The sequence below is a fragment of the Coenobita brevimanus genome, chromosome 73, assembly GCF_032717465.1.
Source record: "Coenobita brevimanus isolate Jiangsu-jjx chromosome 73, ASM3271746v2, whole genome shotgun sequence".
Classification (NCBI taxonomy): Eukaryota; Metazoa; Arthropoda; class Malacostraca; order Decapoda; family Coenobitidae; genus Coenobita; species Coenobita brevimanus.
Genome location: NC_137026.1, coordinates 32933851 through 32956096, shown reverse-complemented (window position 1 = coordinate 32956096; position 22246 = coordinate 32933851). Strand labels below are relative to the sequence as shown.

Here is a 22246-nt window from a genome sequence, read left to right as displayed (position 1 = left end):
GGTAGCCTTAAATTATCAAAGAACCTACACTCATGTAAGGGATTCAAACCTTCCCCTCGAACTGACTCTTTATCATGACATCTTTATTTTATTCGAGCTATCTCCAGGTGGTTTTGCTCTGCTTAGGACAGACTTTTTTAACTGAATGTTTAGATATAGCCTTCATTAACCTCTGCAGTGCAATATGGTTCTCTTACAATGAATAAAATTACCTGGTGTTAGCAAGAATAAAGACATGATTGTTGTGACAAAGGTAAGACTACCTGGCAAAGGATTAAAATCTAAATGCTTAATTAGGGTCAGAAGTTTGCCTCATAATCTGTATTACCTCTCATACTTTGCTCTTTCCTTTGCTAGCCAATATTCAAAAGGTCAGAAAAGTTTGGTGTGTTTTTCTGTCCACAGATGGTTTTCAATACAGTAATATGGTATATCATAACGGAAAGTGATGGATATGCCTCAAGTGTGAAAAAGACAAAGAGGAATAGCGGATAACTTTTCTCTCAAACTGTTTATAAGGTTCAGTTATGTGCCATGTGGCGTACCTGGAGATCGACGTGGTACTGCGACCGCTTGAGCTGCCTCTCCAGCATGTGTTGGTGTTGTGTCCATACCTTCTCGAACTCCTGCCCACGTCGTGTCAACAACTCCTCTATCGTGTTTATATCCTGAGCCGCTGCCTCGGGAGGACACTGGACAAAACAATTGACACAGTAAGTCTTCTTTACAAGTTGCCTTTCTGATGTTCTTTTCCTGCTATCAACAGGGAACAACATTGAACACAGCAGGTAATAGTGTGGATCTTCTAAGCCACCCTTTCTAGATTCTTGTTTTCTTACTAACTGAAACACCTGAACACAGCAAGCTGTAAGTAAGTTTTTGTTCTAAGTAGCCCTTTTCAACATTAATTTTTCCTATTTTGTCCACAGTTCATCATCCAAACCCATATTCCCATGCAAGACTGGATGAGGTAAAATCCAGAAACAAAGATGAGAAGGCATAAAAATGGGAAAACTGTCAAAGCACAAACTCAGCAAAATGGGCCACAAAACCCACTCACAGATTCAAGCCTTCAAAATCCTGGGTGAATCTAGAAAACAAATCACCATACACATCCTAAGTCCCACCTAAAAAATGGGGTGAAGCATGATCAAATAGCATGGAACGGGAATGCTTAAAATTAGGAGAGTTATCAAACATGCTCAGCGATGTGAGCCCCACAATCATTCACCTGTCATTCATGCCTTCAGAATCATAACTCCACCTTACAAGCATAATAATCAAAATATTTTTTTTTTTATTATCCTTTTTATCTGGCATGAGGCCAAAGTATACTTAAACATTACACAAAAGATAGGTGCCAAAAAATAAGGAAAATACACAGTTCCCGATATTTACCTGTTCCTTAAGCTTGGTAATGATTGAGTCGGCTTCATTCTGTGCAAACTTGAGGAGCTCCATCACTGCCTGCCTAGATGCCTCATGCTCACGCAACTGACCCTCCACACCTCCAATGTCAAGGCTCACTGCACCAAACTGAGACTCCAGTTTGTCACATGTACGATGGATCTGCGAAAGTTAATCAACAATGCATTAATATGAGTAAGTCTGATTATGGAACACAGTATAATATGAGCAAGAATTGTTGCAACGTTGTACTTTGGTACTACATACCCTAATCCTGCACACTGGTGAAACATGATTCTTAATGCTTATCCTAACCATACCCTACCAAAACTGAGCAAATTTCAATAATCTGGACATTACCACACTGCATGACAGGTTAATATTTCATCATTCATCATCATCTAATCCTGTGTTGCCCCATGAGATGCATGGGAGCCCAGGGCTAGGCAAGTTGGTCCTGACATGTAAGATGAGAGTACCCAGCCTCACTCATCCTTCAGTGGCATTACATGAGCAATAAACCCCAACCATCCCTTAGATATATACCTACACAGGCTCCATCTTGAAATTTAACTGCCAATAACAATTCATGCACTTTCCTCTAACACTAGATGATTTTTACTTGACACTGGGGAAACCTCCTGTCACTCAAGAGTCAGAAATTTGTGGGGGATTCAAGATTTCCTTGCGCTGGCTTTGGCTTTGAGGCATTTCCTTAAGCCAAATAAAATCACTTGGTGCCAGTTAACCTAAGATGCAGAGTTTGTGGATAGCAGACTAAGGGCAATATTCATATAATATATCTTCATGTTTTACTGCACTGAATCTTCCTGAATTGGAGAAAAGTGTCTGGGGATAGTCCTAATAATAAAAGGTATCATTTTGGTGAAAAAGACAATCCCATATTGCTCCCTTCAGGGCATAGGGACCTGAGGTTAGGCTATCATAGTCCAAGAAAGTTAAGTTAGGACTTAAGCCCCTATTAGCATTAACATGATCTCAGGCCACCTCTGAGACTTGAACTATCGTGTGTAGACCACAGGGTGTTCTGACCTAAGAGCTTTACAAAGTCTATACTGGCCAAAGAAAATACAAAGTTATTAAGTCACAAACAAAGGATTAAATGATACTGTAATTTAATTGCATGACTCACCTCAGCAATATTCTTGCACCACTGTATGAGCATGTGTCCTAAGATCTGGTATTCTGTGGCCTTGTTCTGAAGGTTCTGGTACAGTTGTAAAAGGGAGCTAATGACTTCATCCCTTTGCCCACCTTCATCACCTGTAGGCAAAGCAGAATTATGTTTATCATCATCAGTAACTTCATTATCATTCCCACCTACATCCTTACAATTATCAGTCTCGTCTCAATCATAACCATTAACCTGTGTTAACTCATTTTAGCCCTGAAGATTTTTTACTTCATTTCTCCACCTGGTTCAATGCCCATTCATTTACAGTCAACAAAGCACTAACTTGTTACTACATTGTTCACAATTGCCAACTCACCTTTGTATGAAACGACCTCAGCCTTCGTGATCATGTTTTGTATATCTTCTTGTGTTTTCTTCACAGCAGCCACATAGATGTTAAGGCGCTCCTCCAGAGTGGCCGCCATGCTTTCAGGGTCACTCAGGTTACCCCGGAGTAGTGGACAGAAGCTCCTTTCCATTTCACCCATCTCATTTCGCATCTGGATAATACGAGGGCATGATGGGATGCCATCCCATATTAGGACTCCATCTCATACACCATGATTTACTTGTTACTGTATATACTGCATATATAGATAGATAGATAGACTGACATAGATAGACAGACAGACAGACAGATAGAGTGAGAGAGAGAGAGAGAGATAATATAGATAGACAAATAGATAGATAGACAGACAGACATATGATATAGATAGATATAGACAGACAGATACAGGGAGGCTCCCAGAGACTGAGCAGCGTGGAGAGTGAAGAAGGCTGATGCATGTAATCATGTCGGAGCTTTTTTGGAGGGAAAGGGCAAAACTTGGGAAAATGAAAATGATAGCTAACGGAATTCTAAGCAAAAATGTGCTATATCAACATGTGTCCAAATCTCAACCATTATGGGGCTACAATTATCTATGACCTTATGGGCAAAAATGGTCTCCCTCATAATTTACCTATAAGGTCATAAGTAATTGTAGCTCTGTAACGGTTGAGATTTGGACACATTTTGATATGATATTTTTTTGCTTAGAATTCTCTCATCTATCATTTCCCAGAGTTGTGTCAGTTTCTCCCTGGACACCCTGTATATTATTATTGCACATTAATTTTTCATTTCATTTATTTTTATTTTTATTTATTTATTTTTTTTGCCTAGGGCCAACACAGCTACAGCATACATTTTGAAAGATGCTGTTTCCTTATTTGCATATTGCCTTGTTCACCTCAGAAGGTTGGGTTGGTACCTCACATGGTTGGATATGCTACATCACAAAACCCCTAGGCCAAAAACAGCAAACAAGTATGGGCAAAGAGCAAGATATAATGTATACCTACGAATCCTGACTTCAAACTAATCCTGCTTTAATTTTATCCATGATAATGAAAGCTCAGGGATGTTATGACAAAGGTACAAGAAAATGATAAAAAAAATACGGACTGACAGGCTTAAAATTCTCCTTGCAAATTTCATCAGTTAAATCAAAGTATTCTCTCAAACAGTATGACAGTGAGAAATGCATACCCACAATATATCATGCCTATGTCTCTCAGCTTCAAAATCACTCTGCATATTATTGTACCTGTACAAAATTATTTCTGTCACTGACCTTCCTAATGTTGTCTCTGTAGTTGTTGAATAGCACCAACATCTCCTTGGTGGTGGTGATCTTGGTGTGGTAGTGGGTATGGAGGTCAGTGATGACCAACTTAGTCTTGCCCAGGTGTTCCAAGATGCTCTCCACACACAGCACCGCACGGTTGGCATCAAGGTATGGATCCTCCGCCTAGGAACACAGAGTGCATAATGGGTACGATGTGAGGGAAAGGATTTTTTTTTTTAACAAATGGAAAAGTTACCACAACTAACTTTCTTCACATATATACAGAAAAGAAAAAGAAAGTCATCAAAGGTTTTCAATAAAGCAAAAGATGGAACTTTTTCCTTTAATGCAGAGAAGATAAACCAAAGGTGCACTATGTAGAATTTTTTCTTTTTTTTTTTTTATTTAGATGAAAGAAAACAAAGTTTCCATTTTTTGAACATAGCAGAAACTTTTTTGCTTCAAGTGGAGAAAAGCTGTACCTTCCAGAAACAAACTGAGCAAAAAGGAAAAAGTTCAGTTTTATTCAAAGTGCCAGGGCAGGATAGTGGATGAATAAATATCTGACTTTCAGTACTCACATTCCTGACATCCTGACAGAATGCCTTGCCAGTGTTGCAGAGGTTGGCATACTGTTTCTGCAGCTCACCCCACTTGGCCTCCACATCTCCCTTGACACCCTCTCCCCGGGGATCCTTCACCAACAGCTCAAAGGCCTCAAACCCGGAACTCAGTGCCTCAGCATCCTCATGGAACTTGACATACTTCTCACTGATGATGAGTCTCTTATCTGTGAAAGTTTATTTTACACCTTCAGCTTGAAGGACCTATCTTAAACAGAGAATAATCATCTGAAGGTAGAAGAAAATTACTTAAAAGATTTTATGATGACTCTTTTAGCCTGTTCTGAACACTTCTTAATTTATTTTTCAAGGATTTTCTTATGCATCAGGTTTCTGATCCATATTTCAGAACATGGAGTGTTTAGCCACCTTTTTTAATATACATTAATGTGGATGCAATTTCCTAACCTTCAAGATAATATTTTGTATAGCTACTAAAGCCCTCCATACCATTTCTATTCTTTAAATCCACTACCACAAACTGGAACTGCCTGGACTTCCTGTCCTGTATACAGACAAAATTCCTAAACACATTCTAGTTTTTTCATTTCCCATTTTTGTTGAAAGGATCTTCTTCAAATTCATCTTCAACCATACTTTCAGACTCTATATTTATCAGCTATTAGACATTTATTGTTTAGCTCAGCTATTAGACAGTTACAAATAAATAGACCAACAGAAAAACAGACTGGCAGATACACAAAAATAATACTAAGCTAACCTAATAATTTCTTGAGGTTGACCCAATGATCTTTCAGTCCCTTCATCTTCTCCTCGTAGCTGTATCCTTCCTCTGCTGGTAGATCTGCCAGCAATTTTTCCAGGAACTTCTCAAGAGCATCAATTTCTTTCTTCTTTTCCTGAAAATCAGATCAGACCAAATTAAATCAAATCAAATCACATCAAATTCAAACAAATTAAATCATATCATGCTTCCATCCACCAACCCTAGAACACCTCATCTTTTATTTTTGCTACTGCCTGATGATTATATTCAGCTTGTGAGAAAGCTACTATAGTAAAGGGGTTAATGAAAGCTATATCTAAACTCACCAGTTCTAAATGTCTCTCTTAAGCCAAGTAAAATAATCTGGTATTAGCCAGCATACAGAACAGAATTTTAAAAATGTCACTACTGTATAGGCAGGGGATTAAATAAGGTCATGCTGCAGATGCTGTTTTGTATGGAATGGATTCTTAACCACATGACAACAACAACACCTATGTACTTCTCAACAGCTGCTGGAAACTGTAGGGAAAAAAAGAGGTCTCAGATGTGCAACAAGAGCTATAACAACGTGAGAGTCTAAGCATAAGCTTTGATTCTATGCACTGTACTATCACCCACATGAGTTTGGGTACCTCTCTTACTTCCCCCTCCATGGACATGTGAAATCTGCGGCAATCAGCACTGGTGACCTTATCTGGGCATAAATCAGTGTCATTGGTGTAGGCTGCTGGAGAATCACCTCACACAATGAGGACAAAAGCAGAAGAGGTGACAGGACTTATTCTGCTGATTACACAGTACTTGTGGCTGAATTTCTAGCCTAAGAGAGATGATTATATGACTAATACCAAACCTGCAGCAACATTTTACCACCGTGGTGGTGCTGGAGAGGGGCACCTTCACATGGTGGCACTTATACAGGCCAGCAGCATTGCTGCCCAGTTATAAATATGTCCCTATATTCCCATCCTGCCCCCAGAAAGAGGGGTGGTGGACTGCAGGAGAAAAATTTCAGCCAGCAGTTCATCACGTTCACAGGCATATGAAGCTGGGGCTACAACAACTACCCCCAAGGTAGTAATAAAAATAAGATATCTTATCAGGATCACTTTATCTGAAAATTTCTAGGGCTTGAGTGATGAGTGAATGGTTGTATGGCCCATTTCACTGGGCATGCTGTTGACAGTTTTACTTTCATACTTTCTCCTTCCTTGTTATTTGGACCCTACTTCACTCATCCCATGATCACAAAAAAGGTCAGGATGATGATGCTCACCTGAACATCATGGCTAAGAGTTTGGTGAAGGTGTAAGAAGTCCTTAGCCAGACTAAGGGAGCCTCCAGGGTCTTGATGCCCCTGCAGGAAGGCGTCACCAATACGAACCAACCATGACTCAATCTGAAAATTACCAGGTACATAAGGGGCAGGCAACTGGTAAGACAATAAGAGGGATAGGTATGGACTCAGATACTCAGATATGGGCCTGTGTAAAGATACAGATACAGCAACATATAATTTTGAACTGCAAACATTTGTGAATGTCACCAAACACTCATGGATACTATGGGAAAGATGAAGTAAGGTAAGAATCAGGTCTGTATCCTGTCGTATATATTCACTCAGAAAATTTTGTAAAACTAGTATTGGATAGAAACACATACTGTAATATCCATCTATCTATCTACTGCCAGACACCACAATCCCGCAAAGGGTGGCCATTTGACACTGAGTTAGTTGTTTTACAGGGAGGGGCACCAACCCTCCACCAACCCACTTGTTGACAAGTAAGGAGCACGTATAGTTTGGTTATATGGTTACCACCCAGTGTTGTAAATGGTTTCTTGGCTTACAGGAAACCATTTGGCTTGTCACTCAATGTAAAGCCACCTGTAAAGGAAAGAAAAGGAATAAGAAGTGACAGGAAAGATAGGAGAAATAGGACGAGAGGAGGGCAGGCACAGAAAAAGAATGATAAAAGCTAAGGAAGTAGGCAGCACTACATCAAGTGAGTGGATGATGGTTGCCACCACCTACCACAATACTGTAATATGAATGTGAAAATAAAACAACATACCATCCCTTTGTCCTGACTTGAAACACCTGGTAAACAGAAAATAAATACTAACGGCATTATACTGTTCAAGGAATGCATTGGAGAGCTCTGTACGCTGAAGTTCTTGCTCTGTTGACGTCACACATACTGATGACAGGTGACTTCGCCGCTTCTCCAGCTCCTCTACCATTGCAGACACTCCCTGGGAAAAAGATGGAGATGGTGATCAGGAAAAGAGGATACCTAACACAGCACTGTCAACATCATTAACAGTATAATTATCATCATGAACACTATCATACAGTAATTATTATATTCAGAAAACTAACCTATTTGACAATCCTGACATACCTAATAATAAGAACGATATACTGATATGTGACTAAGAATGCATGTACAGTGCATGGAGGAGTAGCACAGTTGATGAATACAGCGTGTAGTTGCTCTGGTCTTGTAGGTTCGAGCACATGCTACTGATCAAGGGGTTATGTGTCTGATCCCACTCAAGGGCCACTGATTGATGCCAGGAAGGGCATCATATCACAAGGTACTAAATGTTTCAACACAGTCCCCTAACAGAGACAATGCCTTTATCCCCTGAAGACATTAGCACATGGTATAAAACCTAAGAACTGAATGATGAGTGAATGGATGTGTAACATATTCACTGGGCACTCTACTGACCTATAATAGTTCCACTTTTAATGTTTCCTCCTCCTATTTGTGGATCTTATTCAACCCATTTATTAGTGGGAAATAAAGCTACTATGATGATGATGAAGATGCTAAATAAGAAGAGGACAGAGGATGAAGATGATGCAAATGAAAGATGATAATGATGATGACAATGGTTCAAGGATAAACCCAACCTCATTCTACCATACCATGTTTTGTGGCTGGTTCCTGCCTCCTGTGACCTCCAGAATGGCATAACCCTCCATAAGTGCTGGCTGGACTGCCTCTTCCACCACACCTACCACCTGCGACAGTCTCTGGGCCCCTTCACCAGTCATACTTGCAACCTGTACCTCTGCCTGGTCCAGCTTTGTGAGGGCCTGTAAGATGGGATTGCTGTCAGTCTGGGTGAAGATTGAAGTGTTTCATAAAACGTTACACAGATGCTGGAGAGGGATGTCTTTACATGGTGATACTGACAGAACTGAGTGGTTCCGCTGTCCAGTTATACAAATGTCCCTCAACTCCCTCCCTATCTCATGAAGGAGGATAGTGGACTGCAGGAAAAGGGCAACTGTAACCTGCAGTCCACCAGCTTTATGTCCAGATGAGTCCAAGACCAAAACAACAAAAACAACATGATGTCACAGAATGACACAACAACAGAAAAAGCTAAGCACGCTGATAAAAATTCAAACTGGCACACAATGGTTCGAAAGAAATTGTATGTCTGACAATAATCTACTTCTCATGAGTGGATGCTAGTATGGAATGAAAGCGCACTAGGAAACGATGACAGGGTCTGATTAATATGCAGCTCTGTTGAAGCCAAGCTGAAAACACTGCCAACAACAAAAGATAATTAAATATGACAAAGATTTATTATTCACAATTAGAAGTTTGACTGGAACACTGCTAAAATTGATCATCTGTCTTTATAACTCCCTCTACAATTAAAGACACAAATCTGTCCCTTATTTCTTTCCCACGCCTCAACTCACAGTCTGGGCAAGCTTGAAGAAGAGTATGGCCTGGTTAAGGAGTGCCGTACGCGTGTCACAGGTTTCGTGCAGAGCGGTGGCCGCTTCCAACACTGAGTACGCACGTGACTTGGCTTCAACCCCGGCATAGTGACCCTCTGAGGCCATCTTCTCAGCTGTCTTGAGAAGATGGATGCACTTGTCTTGCTGTTCCTGTGGATTGAGGAAATGGTATTACAGTATATGGAAATGAAATGAGTACTGTAATGGTTATCAACAATCTCCATGTCCCCCTCAGTATAAAGATATATTTTCTACTTCTTTCTTGGTATTTTAGAGGGTTGTTTTCATGTGGACAAACCAATATAAGCAGCTCTCTAATAATACCTCCAGAATTAATTTCAGCACACACCAGTTTATCCCGTATCTTCCTTCATCTACCTCTCCACTGGCAGCCAGATACCTCAATACTTCTACACCTCCTCACCTACTCCATTAGTCAATCCTCTTGACAGGCCCAAAGCATTTCAATCTCCTCATTCCTACGTCCATTCTAATGCTTTAAAAAAATGAGTAAATAAACGAGAAGCAAATACTCACTTTGACTGCAGCCTGTCTCTTGAGGTGATCATGAAGAAGGATCTCTGCATTGCTCTGAGAGTCTCCCAGAGCCTGATGCTGGGACACCTCATCACGATATCTCTTCAAGATGGTCACAGCCTCGGTCAGCTCCTGTGGGGGGTCAAATCAGGTCAGGTCAGGCCAAATGTTACTGTTGGAGTAAACATTTCACTACAATGATGTTTTGATAGATTCTTTCTTGGTACCTCCAGATGATTACTGAAGCATGGGAAAACCTAACACAGCATCAATACATGATATGCTGCTAGGTCATCCTTATTTAAACTTAGGTTAGGTTAATTAGCCTAGGTCAATTAGGGACTTAACAGGAGCTTTCTCTCACCTTCACAAAATCTGTTTCAAGAATAAAGTAATGAAAATCGACTATGGGATTGTATTCTATGTGGCTCTAGAGCTTTTATAATCAATTTATCCTGCACATTACCCTTCTCTAAGTATCCTTTTTTGCTACTGATGAACACTATGTTGATATTAAACTGCTACATAAAACAAAAGAGAATGTAAAGGTGCAATATACAAACTAAACCACTGGATAAGGTGGTACAAAACCTCCTGTGCTGCCTAGAATAAGTCCCCTGGTTTCGTCAGACAGCAGTTTTCCTGTAGTTTACCTGGTAGAGGAGGCAAAGGGCAAGGCACTGCTCAAGGTGGTGTTTCCTGGCAGCAAACAGGCCATCCAGGAAGCGTCGACGGTCATGCAGGGACTCCAGGTAGTGCTCAATCTGGGAGCAAGCTGGGGACAAAGACACTTACTGATAATCTCTGGACGCTAAAACTGTATTAATATTTTGAATGGGAGATTTATATGCTGAACAACATCTACTGATTTAGTCGATCAAATGACACGAAGCTTCTGGTGCTTGACTGAATAAATCTTAATGTTCTGTACAGGTAAATGTATCTATGGCAACAAAAATAAACGCACTCATTGGTCTAAGGGCTGAATATTTGACTTTGCTCCGTGACCTTAACCTTCAACCAACTGCTCTCAAAATCGAAATACTTCATCCTTGCCTGACCTTTAACACTTACACCAAGTTTGGTCCAAATCCGCTAAAAACTCGAGCTGATCTTACCCTGTGACCCTGACATCTGATGCTTCCCTGTGACCTTGATCTCTGAATGACAGCTCAAAATCAAATCTCTTTATCCCTGCTTTACCCTGCAGTTTTCGACAACAGCTGCTCTAAATCGAATAAAAATCGATTAAGTTGATCTTGCCAAGTGTCCTTCACCTCTGCCTTGTTGCTCTAAAAAACAACAGGTCACCCCCTTCAGTGACTCTCAATCCTTCCACCAAGTTTGGATGACATATGTGGTTTTTTTTTTTTTTTTTTTTTTTCGAGTACACACTCTTGGGTTGAACTTAACCTTGCCTTACTCTTAACCCCTCTCCAAAGTCTGCAATGTGTGTGTGTGTGTGTGTGTGTGTGTGTGTGTGTGTGTGTGTGTGTGTGTGTGTGTGTGTGTGTGTGTGTGTGTCCAGGCTCATCTGAACGTAAATTTAGAGCGATGTAGGCTGAAGTTACCATTCTACAGTCCACCATCCTCCTTTCGGTGGATACGACGGGAGGTGAGGGAGGTTTGTAAAATGGGCAGTGGAGTAGAACGGCTGTCAGTGCCACCGCGTGAAGGCGTTCCTCTCTAACACCGAAAGCACCAATTAATTCTTATGAGAGAGAGAGAGAGAGAGAGAGAGAGAGAGAGAATGTGAAAGCGTGTACATAATCTGCTAAATTAGCACGCCACTCTATATCGACTTAACCCCTTCACGACGAGAACTTTCATTTTTGTTATTTTACTTTAATATTTTCAAACCAGACGATTTCAATCAACTCAGGAAACGTCTTTAGCAGCGACAGCGCTTGCTCGAGGCTGTACGAAACTCCTCCAGGCCAAAGCATCTCTCCTAAGGTGAATAAAATCGTCTGGAGATAAGAATTCAAACTCAAAATACGTCAACTGAGTGAAGGGTGGTTTGTCAGAAATGTTCAAGGTTTGGTGAGTTCTGGCCGTAGAGTTTTATATGGTATTTCCTTTAGTTTAGATGGTGTTTGGGTCAGCAGCAAGGCAGATAGGACAAAGATTTCGCCCCGACTTTAAAAATATCTGATATGGCGTTATCTAATTAACATAATATGCCCTCTATGATTCCCTCTGTCTGTCTATCTAATTATCTATCCATCTGGTGGTGTAGCTAAAACTGGTATCTGCCTGGCAGGAGAGAGTCATTCATCATCATCATTATTACCTCCAACCCAATTTCCACTTCACATGTGTTGAGGTAGGCTCCAGACGCAATGAAAGAGAACGCAGAGAACTAAGTAAACTAACATACAGCAGTGAAGTAGGACATACATTCACATCCAAACATTTGGAATTTTTACATCCACCTCAGACACAAAATGAAATCCAAACAAGTATATAAGTCCTAGATAGACGCTAGATCACACGGGGTTCGCTAACATGAAAGACCTCGATGGCACACCTAATGTCTGACTTGGCTCGTATCTCTAACTGGGGTAAAAATAATCTGGTTGTTTTTTAATGCATCAAAGACTCAGTTTTTACACCTATCAACCCGAAAAATCTTCCACAGGTATATCCACTGATGTTTAATAATATTCAGCTTAATCCTGCATCATCCTTGAACATGCTTGGGGTTTCATCTACTCGGGACTTATCTTGGAAAGATCATATTACATCTCTTGTAAAATCTGCTTCCAAGAGATTGGGTGTGCAAGCCGACTCCGTTCCTTCTTTACCCCTGCACAATTGTTGACTCTATACAGGGGTTTTATCCGCCCCTGTGTGGAGTACAACTCTCATGTGTGGGGAGGCTCCCCACATACAGCTCTTCTCAATAGGGTGGAGTCAAAGGCTTTTCGTCTCATTAACTCTCCTCCTCTTACTGACTCCCTTCAACCTCTGTCTCTTCGCCGCACTGTTGCATCTTTATCTCTTTTCTATCGCAACTTCAATGGTCACTGCTCCTCTGAACTGTCTGCATGCATTCCTCCACCTCTACGACGGGCGCGTAGCACCCGTCTAGCAGCAAACTCTCATCCCTTTTCTGTCCAACTCTCTAATGCAAGAGTTAACCGTTACTCCCAGTCCTTCATTTATGCAACAGGTCAACTCTGGAACTGTCTCCCTCTGTCTGTATTTCCTGCTTCCTATGATCTCCAGTCTTTCAAACGTAGTGTCCAGGCATCTCGAAATGATCGGATCTTAAATTTGGCTCTCTCTTGTATTTCGTTTCACTCTTGGAAGGAACAGTCTTGCGGGCTCGTTGCCTTTGGTTCCTTCTTCCTCACATAAAAAAAAAAAATGCTTAAGTTAGCGTGTGCCTGATTGACTGGACCGCTCCTACAGACGCTCACGTATAAAAATAAATAAAATAAAATGAAATAAATGCAAATAAAATGATAAAAATAAAATCCTCCATATTCCCCTGTCTCCCCAAAATTATTACTTTATATTTCTTGGTCTTACTGGTGATGATGTTAGGATGGTAGCGAGGCAATGTGTGGGATCATACATGGGAGCCAAATTATCCATCAAATTTGTCTCTTACGCAACGGATTTACGGTCGTCGGATTTAAAGGTGTTTCTAATCCTTTCACTACGAGAGATCTCCCACAAAGCTTCCTAAAATCGTTAACTATTTACTGAGAGGTCGACCTAATTTAAAATATTATCTCTTCACCACGGTCTCTCCCCATAAGCTGTCTAAAATAGCATCTCTTCACTATGGTATCTCCCCACAAGCTAATATAACATCTCTTCACTATGATCTCTTCCCACAACCTGTCTAAAATCTCTTCACTAGTCTCTCCCATTAAGCTGTCTAAAACACTATCTCTTCACTATAACAGGTCTCCCCCTACGCTTGCTAAGGACGCCTGCCGACAGCTTGAAGATAAAAGCAACAGCACAGAAAGCCTCCCTTGAACTAGCTACAACCGTCAAATAAATAAATAAATATATAAATAAAATAACAATAAATCCTCTACATTTCCCTCTGTCTCCCAGAAATAGGAATATAATAAAAAGCATCGTCGTTCACAAGGGAGACAATCACTGCAGGAGTCTCGCGGCGGGAGCCAAAACACCAATTACTTTAATCTGTTACATCGCTGATTAATGGTCTCTGTATTATGCACGCTGGGGGGAGTTGCCAAGCTGTATTTTTCTCCCGTGCTTAGTAACTGCAACAGGGTACAGTCGGTGGCAAAAACACGTTCCCTTACAAAATTTCGCAACAGTGTAGGTACTTAAACAACGGATATTTTGAATGAGATGAGAAAAGTAGCGGAAACAGGGATGGAGGAACGACAAGGAAAACTGCACTTCACTTAATCGTAAGCCTAACTATACCCATTCTACTCTAACTTAGCGTAAAGTTGCTGTATCTCCATCTTGAATGCTGAGTTGTTACAAAAGACACTAAAAAAAGCGATGCTAGTCACGAAGAAGTGGTGTGGAATGGATGTAGAGCCACAGCAATGTCTTTTTCTAGGGCTAAGTCGCATGTAAAAACCACTACACGAAAATCTAGGCCAAGTTAATGTGAAAGGCTTATAGAACCTTGGATTAAGTGAATGCTTGGTGTCTTCCTAGTTGGTTAGAATGTTTACGAGAAAATATATATATCTATGACCTCAGTGTATATTCTTGGTGCGTGACAAACATATTACACAGTTACCGAGAAATATTACACACGTCTCCTTTCTTCGACGTGTGTGTGTGTGTGTGTGTGTGTGTGTGTGTGTGTGTGTGTGTGTGTGTGTGTGTGTGTGTGTGTGTGTGTGTGTGTGTGTGTGTGTGTGTGTGTGTGTGTGTGTGTGTGTGTGTATTTCAGTTCCAAGAGTACCTGTCAAATTTACACACACACACACACACACACACATACTCTCTCTCTCTCTCTCTCTCTCTCCCCTAGCCAACCACAACACAATCGCCAACTCACAGAACTCAATATTTGTCTTTATCTGCAGTGGCCGTGAATCTAGAGTTGCCCCCTCTGCCGACATGCCCCTGAGCCTCGCCAGAAGGACCTGAGCCTCCTGAAGGGTGTACATAGAAGCCTCCAGAACCGCCCTCTTGTGGTCGTGAAGGGCGGAGAGCAGCTGTCGCGCCCCCTCGGCATCCGTCGGCATTACGTTGTCGGTATAGGCTCGTTCGGCGGCGTCCATACTGTCGCTGTATTGCTGTGCTCGCCTGGGAAAAAAAAAAACAAGTAAATAAACAAATAAATAAATAAATAAATAGGCAATAAGTTAGTAATTAAAAATCATTATTATCGTCATCATTACCCTCGTCATATTTACTAATGGTCATCATCAAAGTAGTTCATAGTCATTACCACCACCACCATCACCATCATCTTCATCATCACCATCAGCATCATCATCCCCTTTGCAATTCACCATCACCACCACCACCATCATCACCACCACCACCACCACCACCATCTTCATCTTCATCATCATCATCTGTTCACCACAACCACCGCCACCACCACCATCATCATCAGGGGCAGAAATGCATGGCTATCCTTTTATTAACGCCTACCCTCACAGGCGAAGGCATCAGGCAACAGACAGATAAAACGATACACAGATAGACTGATAGCCAGAGAGGAAATAAAATATAACCCCTAACTCCTCAATCTAGAAAAAATATAACTAACTCCACAATCTAGATAAAATATTACTCCCAACTCCTCAATCTAAAAAAATATAACTCCTAACTCCTCAAGCTGGATCAAATATAACTCCTAACACCTCAATCTTGATAAAATATAACTAACTCCTCAATCCAGAAGAAAAATATTACTCCTAACTCCTCAATCTAAAAATAATATAACTCCTAACTCCTCAATCTAGATAAAATATAACTCCTAACTCCTCAATCTAGAAATAATGTAATTACTAACTCCTCAATCTAGAAAAAAATAACTCCTGACTCCTCAATCTAGAAAAGAAAATATTGCTCCTAACTCCCCAATCTAGAAATAATATAACTCCTAACTCCTGTCTAGATAAAAATATAACTCCTAACCCCTCAATCTGGAAATTATTAAAACTTCTAACTCCCTTAATAACACCAGAAAATAATACAAAGTCATATTTACTCCAGACAACACTCTTTTACCCCTCAAGGTGACGTAACTCAGTAAAGGAACTAAAACAATTCATTAACGGTATCATAAAAGAAGAAAGTATGGTAATAAAATCTCTTCTTGTGGTCGACGCCTCAACGCCCACGATTTAGAGAGAGAGAGAGAGAGAGAGAGAGAGAATAATCCACACCCACACCATCGCCACCACCATCCACTTCCCTCACCAAAACACTTAGATTTTTACCTATCACCTACACGAGACGCAATATGGCTGAATCAACTTAATCTTCTCCCAAAACAGGAACACCTACTGTACACTCGAATGTGCATCTCGAAACGAACGGATCTTCAATATGGCTTTCTCATCTGTACATTGTTCTTTAAAAGGCGCGGGTTTTACAGGCATTAAAAAAGAATATCGTTGGGTGTACAAAGACAGGGGGAAACAAGCCCTGTCTAAGAGTCGACCGGCCCGAACAGCATGAAAATAATCAATACACTGCGACTTTCCCTTAAATAGTAATAATAATAATAATAATAATAATAATAATAATAATAATAATAATAATAATAATAAAAAGTATAATCCACAGCCACGGCACCACCAACTTCCCCAGGCATCTCAACCACGACGGCAAAGTACCATAGGCCACGAGAGCAAGCTGCCGCGGCCGCCACAACACCGCAGCCGCAACCACCAGGCGGCCACAGGAGGGAGCAGGGACGCCGCAGAGCAGGAGCCGCGAAATACGACACCAGGGTTAAGGCATCGAGGCTCAGGCGGGGGGGGAAAAAAAAATGTGCACTTAGTAACTGGAATTTTTAAACAGGCTCAGGTACTCAGTCGCTCCTCTTTCACTGCTGCGTCAGATTCTTAAATTTTGGGAGGCTAAATGATCGTATTATTATTATTATTATTAACATTATTTCCATTCAAGGTGGCTCTACACAGAGTGACAAGCCTAATGGTTTCCTGTAACCCTGGAAACCATTTACAACGCTGGGAGGTAACCATTTAACCAAATAAAGGGGGTGATGTGGAGTCTACTATAGTGCCCCTGCTAACTGGCTGAAGACGCAGATGCAGCATCCATCCGGGAACCACACCTCCACACTCTTCTCCGCCTACACTGGTTTATTACACGGGACAGCCTTGCAGGACGGTATTTTGCGTGATTTTGATGGGTTTGCTCTACCATACGGACCTGGGCTGCCGCTACACCAACAACAACCAAGAAAGCTCCGCATCAAGACCTAGTGCTCAACTTTTTCTTACATAAATTTCACGAACCTTATATAAAAAAAAAAAAAAAGTACAGGCAAGTAAAAAAAAAAAAAAAAATCCCAATTAACATCTGGAAAAAAAAAAAAAAAGTCGCCAGCCCATTTAAAAAGCTGTCCCAAACTCCCACATTCTCACCTACTCCACCTTACGAGCTTGGAAATTACGAGGAGGCATTCAAGTGTTTAGATTTGGCCGGTTCATTGATCTGTACCATCGTGAAAATAAATAACGTACTCGAAGGTGGATCTTATCTTGATGGGGGAGAGAGGAACGTGAGGTGGGTGGGGGAGAGTGGGTAGTAGATTCTTCTGAGGTGTGGGGGTGTGGCTGGAGAAGAGGGGAGGGGAGGGGTGGAGAGGATTAGAGACGAGAAGAAAAGAGAGGAGGAGAGGAGGTGCAATGAGATGGAAGGGGACTTGGAGAGGAAGGGAAGCGAAGGAATGGGAACGGAAAGGAAGGGAAGGGAAGGGAAAGGAAAGGAAAGAAGGGGAGAGGAGAGGAGAGGAGAAAGGAGATGAAAGGAGAGATGTGGAAAGGGAGGGGAAGAAAAAGACGGGACGGAATGGAATGTGATGGCGAGGAATGATACAAATAAATCACTTCCCATCCCAAATATTAACCACGATAGATGCAAAATGATTTATACAGACCGTCAAAAATAACAAGAATGATTCAGTGACACAAGTAATATTATATGGTAGGCGGAGTGACACAAGGAGAAAGTGTGTGTGACAGAATCTGCAATAAATCATAACTGGGATTGGAATACAGGTGTGTGTGTGTGTGTGTGTGTGTGTGTGTGTGTGTGTGTGTGTGTGTGTGTGTGTGTGTGTGTGTGTGTGCGTGTGTGTGTGTGTGTGTGTGTTTTAATGCTGCAGCTATCTTTCACTATACCCCTTCCAAGCCCACACACACACACACACACACACACACACACACACACACACACACACAAATTCCCAAGCATCTTCAAGTACTCATCCTCAGGTGAAAGAGGATACGAAAATACACGAAAGTACTTGAGAACTTAATATATATCCCTTTCCTCTTCTGGATTTTTTAGCAAAGCCATTGATCACGTGGTTTGAGAGCGTTTTATTTGTATGTCTGTTTGTGCGTGTGACTGCGGGGTTAAAGGATTAGGTAGATTGATGGATTTAGTACTGGTGTTTGTCCACAGGGCGTACTGAAGTGGATACGAGTCCCACTAATTGCCACTGAGTTTGTGGGGTGGACGCTCGCAAGGTACGGTTTAACCAATCATAATCACTGTCTAATACCACTACATTCTTTTTCACCGTCTATGTCTTGTATCTTCCCTATCTTCCTCCTAACCGTCCTATTCCTTTACCATAACCAATATCATACCGCCGTCTTCTACCAATGTCTTCTCTTACGCCGTCTGTGCCTTTTACCTGTCTGCCATTCACATAAACCCTCCTACGACCTACAGCATGCCACTATCGACTACCACTTTCTTCTGCCTCAAAGTCTGTGCCTCTGTCCTACTCTCCCAACCTACACCACCCTACTGTCAACTACCCTGCTCTTTTGCTTCATCGTCCCTACCATGAATCCACCCTACCCTCTTCACCTACACGATACCACTGTCTTCAGCGACTATCTTCTGCTTCACCGACTGTGCCTTGTACCTCCTGCCCTCGTCCTAAACCTCTATGACTTGAGTGCACGGCTGCGTTCACTCCACCCTAAGAGCTTATTATCACCCACGTCACAACGATCAATACTTGTCGAGTGAACAGCAACTTTGATCAGTCTTGCATCGCACCGTCTGCTGGGTAACAACTTAAAAAAAATGAATTATAATATGCATACTGATGGGATGGTACTAACGCGTGAATAATATGATACGCGTACCTTCTTAGAGACAGTAGTTATTTCCCTACACAGTTACAGACAAAGGAAAACATTGTTATATTTACTGATGCTTGGAGGCTCAGTCATGTTCGCTTACTAACCATCTCCAGGACTACTTAAACTACGAGAAGATAACTTTAGAGTGATCGAGAATATCTGATCCTAAAACCCGACACTCGTTCATAATAAAAAAAAATGTTCGCCCGTTCAGGTAAAAAAATAAAATAAAAATAAAATAAAAACACTAACACGTCCGCAGGTTACGAAATAATGAAGGTGTATATCAGTGTATCAGTGCGCTCGACTAATTAATTTACGAAAATCCCAATAGTTTCTGACATATTTTCAAAACAGAGTACAGGAAGAATTTACCTCCTACGAACACATGAGGGAGGGGTAGGTAAGGACCGTGGGAGGTAGCAGGGGAGGGAATAAGGGAGGGGGAAGGAAGGTGGGGGGTGACAGAGGAGGGGACAGGCAAAGTGGGGGTGGCAGGGGAGGGGCTAGGAGAGGTTCGGGTCGCAGGGAAGGGTTTGGGCTAGGCGAGGGGGCGCTGGGGGTGTAAATATAGCCCATCTTCACGCCCGACCGCCCACATTATGATACCGGGCGGCAAAAAGCATACCACTGACGGGCGCATACTGCCATATTACAAACCTGAGTTGAACTTTTAAAATAAGCTGAAAAATTGGGGATAAATTCTTATGATACAATTACTAAAAGAAATAATGAGGTAGTGATTGATAATGGAATATGATAAGTATATACAGAGAATATAACCCATTGTATTCTGTAGTGTGTGTTAAGTTTGGGGATCTTGCAGGAAATATATCAATTTTTTACGTAGTTACTAAGATATGAGAGTAAATAATTATGGAGAGAGAAAATAAACCCCCACCTCACTTATAAAATCGCTCCACAAATTTAAGATTAACACTACATGATCAATCAATTCTTCCCACAGTCATTAAAAACAGAAATTAGGTTCGGCATAATCCATAATGAGCAAAAAAAAAAAAAAAATGATATAAACTCGTCTTGCACTTTAAAAAAATGTTGACAAATTTGGAGGATGATGTTGCAAGAATCATTTATTCATTTTTTTACGGTTTCCAAAATAAAAGACGAGGTGTGGGGGTAGCTTTGTGTGTAAAAATAAATAAATAAATAAATAAACAGACATACACATAAATAAACATACATACATCTATAAATAAATAAATAAATAAAACATGAATACGCATAAACAAATGTACACAAACAATATACAAATAATATAAATAAATACAAACAAGAATCAGATATAAATCCCCATTGCACTTATAAAATTAGTTCACATATACGAGGCTCAGCCCTTCAGTTCGATGGTATATCCTATAAAACATGAACATTAATGTCACCATCACTACTACTACCATGATGGTAGGTGGGGACGCCCATCATCTACTCACTTGATGTAGTGCTGCCTATTTCTTCCTTCATGTCCATCATTCTTTTCCTGTAGGTACCTATCCTCCTCTCTTCCTACTTCCTCCATCCTTCCTGCCACTATTCAGTACTCTTTCCACCTCAGGTGGCCCTACACTGAGTGAGAAGCCAAATGGTTTCCTGTAACTCTGGAATCCATTTACAACGCTGGGTGGTAACCATATAGCCAAATAATGGAGTGATGTAGGGCCCACTAAAGTGCCCCCTTTTAACTGGGTGGAGAAGCAAATGCGGTGTTCACCCATCAACCAAACATCCACATTGATCCCGCGCCTCACTGCGGCTAGGCGCTGTCAGCTGATGTGGACATAGGCTCATTGCAGGGCATGGCCCAGCAGAGGCGATTGCTTGCATGTGGTTGATGGGTCTGCTCAATCAGACAGACTGGAGTAACACAACAACAACATCCAACATCAACAACTATGACAACAACAAAAGTACGAAACACACTCACATACCTAACCTATCACTATACCCTGGTATAAAAAAAAAAAAAAAGTTAGACACGAGGTTGGGATAATCCTGAAAAAAAAAGAAAAAAAAAAATAATAATAGCCATGCCCCTACCCTGGAAGAGGATCAGGTATAATAATAAACTGGGGAGACTGGCTATATTATCTCTTCAATTTTTCACGCCCTACCCTGCTATTATCCTTGCCTATTTACGATGGGCTCTCTCTCTCTCTCTCTCTCTCTCTCTCTCTCTCAATAAAATCGTCTAGTGACAACAATAAAGGGCAATTAACCTTACTATTTAAACCCCTATCACTGCATAAAGTCTCCCCTATGCTGAATAAAATCGTCTAGTAATATGAAAAATAAATTAAATTAAGCCATCACCTTACTAAAGACTTCAAACTTTACTAAAATGGACTTTACTACTGCGCGAGGCTAGGTATAATTTCGCCCTTCAAATTTTCCCGCCCAAGTTGGTTATAAACAACATGGCGGTCGTGGCGGGAAAGAAGGAGTCCCTGAGAAGCGGTAAAATATTTAAATTCTCCTTTATTGGGATTAGTAGGATCAGATACGCCATAAAATCTAATGCTATGATGTGCACAGAAACTTTAATTAATATGTTTTCTCTTTCTATAGGTAATGTTATTTGATTTTTGACTCTCGTTATAAAGTTAAAATTAAATACAAAAATATGGAAGGAAGGACACAATGCTTGGAGAAGACAGTGGGAGAAAGTTTTATCATTGTTTTTTAAGTTTATATATCATCATTATCATCATCATCATCGTCCTCCTCCACATCATCATCAGAGAACGGTCGGCGAACTTTTACCATCTTTATACGTTAAGCTTATGCATCATCATCATCATCATCATCATCATCATCTTTGTACCTCGCAGGGTCGGCGGTAGGGCAAGAAACGTGAAGAGACGATAAAGAAATTTGGCGAATCTGATTACTGTATCCCATTGCATTCTACATGCTTGGTCGCTTCCAATGGCAATGAAGTGGTAAGTTGCGAGGAAGAAGTGGTAAGTTGCGAGGAAGAAGTGGTAAGTTGCGAGGAAGAAGTGGTAAGTTGCGAGGAAGAAGT

At 41.1% G+C, this 22246-nt stretch overlaps 1 protein-coding gene across 5 annotated transcripts in view; it reads right to left on the bottom strand.

The window, feature by feature from the left end:
• Nucleotides 1-22246, bottom strand: part of LOC145407440 (uncharacterized) — a 296453-nt gene that overhangs the window by 110957 nt on the left and 163250 nt on the right. For all 5 annotated transcript variants that reach the window (XM_080278367.1, XM_080278371.1, XM_080278369.1 and 2 more), the window contains 14 exons: nucleotides 14889-15139; nucleotides 10528-10649; nucleotides 9875-10006; nucleotides 9296-9487; nucleotides 8504-8674; nucleotides 7693-7821; nucleotides 6842-6964; nucleotides 5557-5695; nucleotides 4794-5002; nucleotides 4219-4395; nucleotides 2919-3102; nucleotides 2561-2691; nucleotides 1399-1569; nucleotides 546-692 (listed from right to left, as the gene is read on the bottom strand). In XM_080278367.1, the coding sequence (XP_080134493.1) occupies nucleotides 546-692; nucleotides 1399-1569; nucleotides 2561-2691; nucleotides 2919-3102; nucleotides 4219-4395; nucleotides 4794-5002; nucleotides 5557-5695; nucleotides 6842-6964; nucleotides 7693-7821; nucleotides 8504-8674; nucleotides 9296-9487; nucleotides 9875-10006; nucleotides 10528-10649; nucleotides 14889-15139 (2278 nt within the window). The remainder of the gene's footprint in view (nucleotides 1-545; nucleotides 693-1398; nucleotides 1570-2560; nucleotides 2692-2918; nucleotides 3103-4218; nucleotides 4396-4793; nucleotides 5003-5556; nucleotides 5696-6841; nucleotides 6965-7692; nucleotides 7822-8503; nucleotides 8675-9295; nucleotides 9488-9874; nucleotides 10007-10527; nucleotides 10650-14888; nucleotides 15140-22246) is intronic.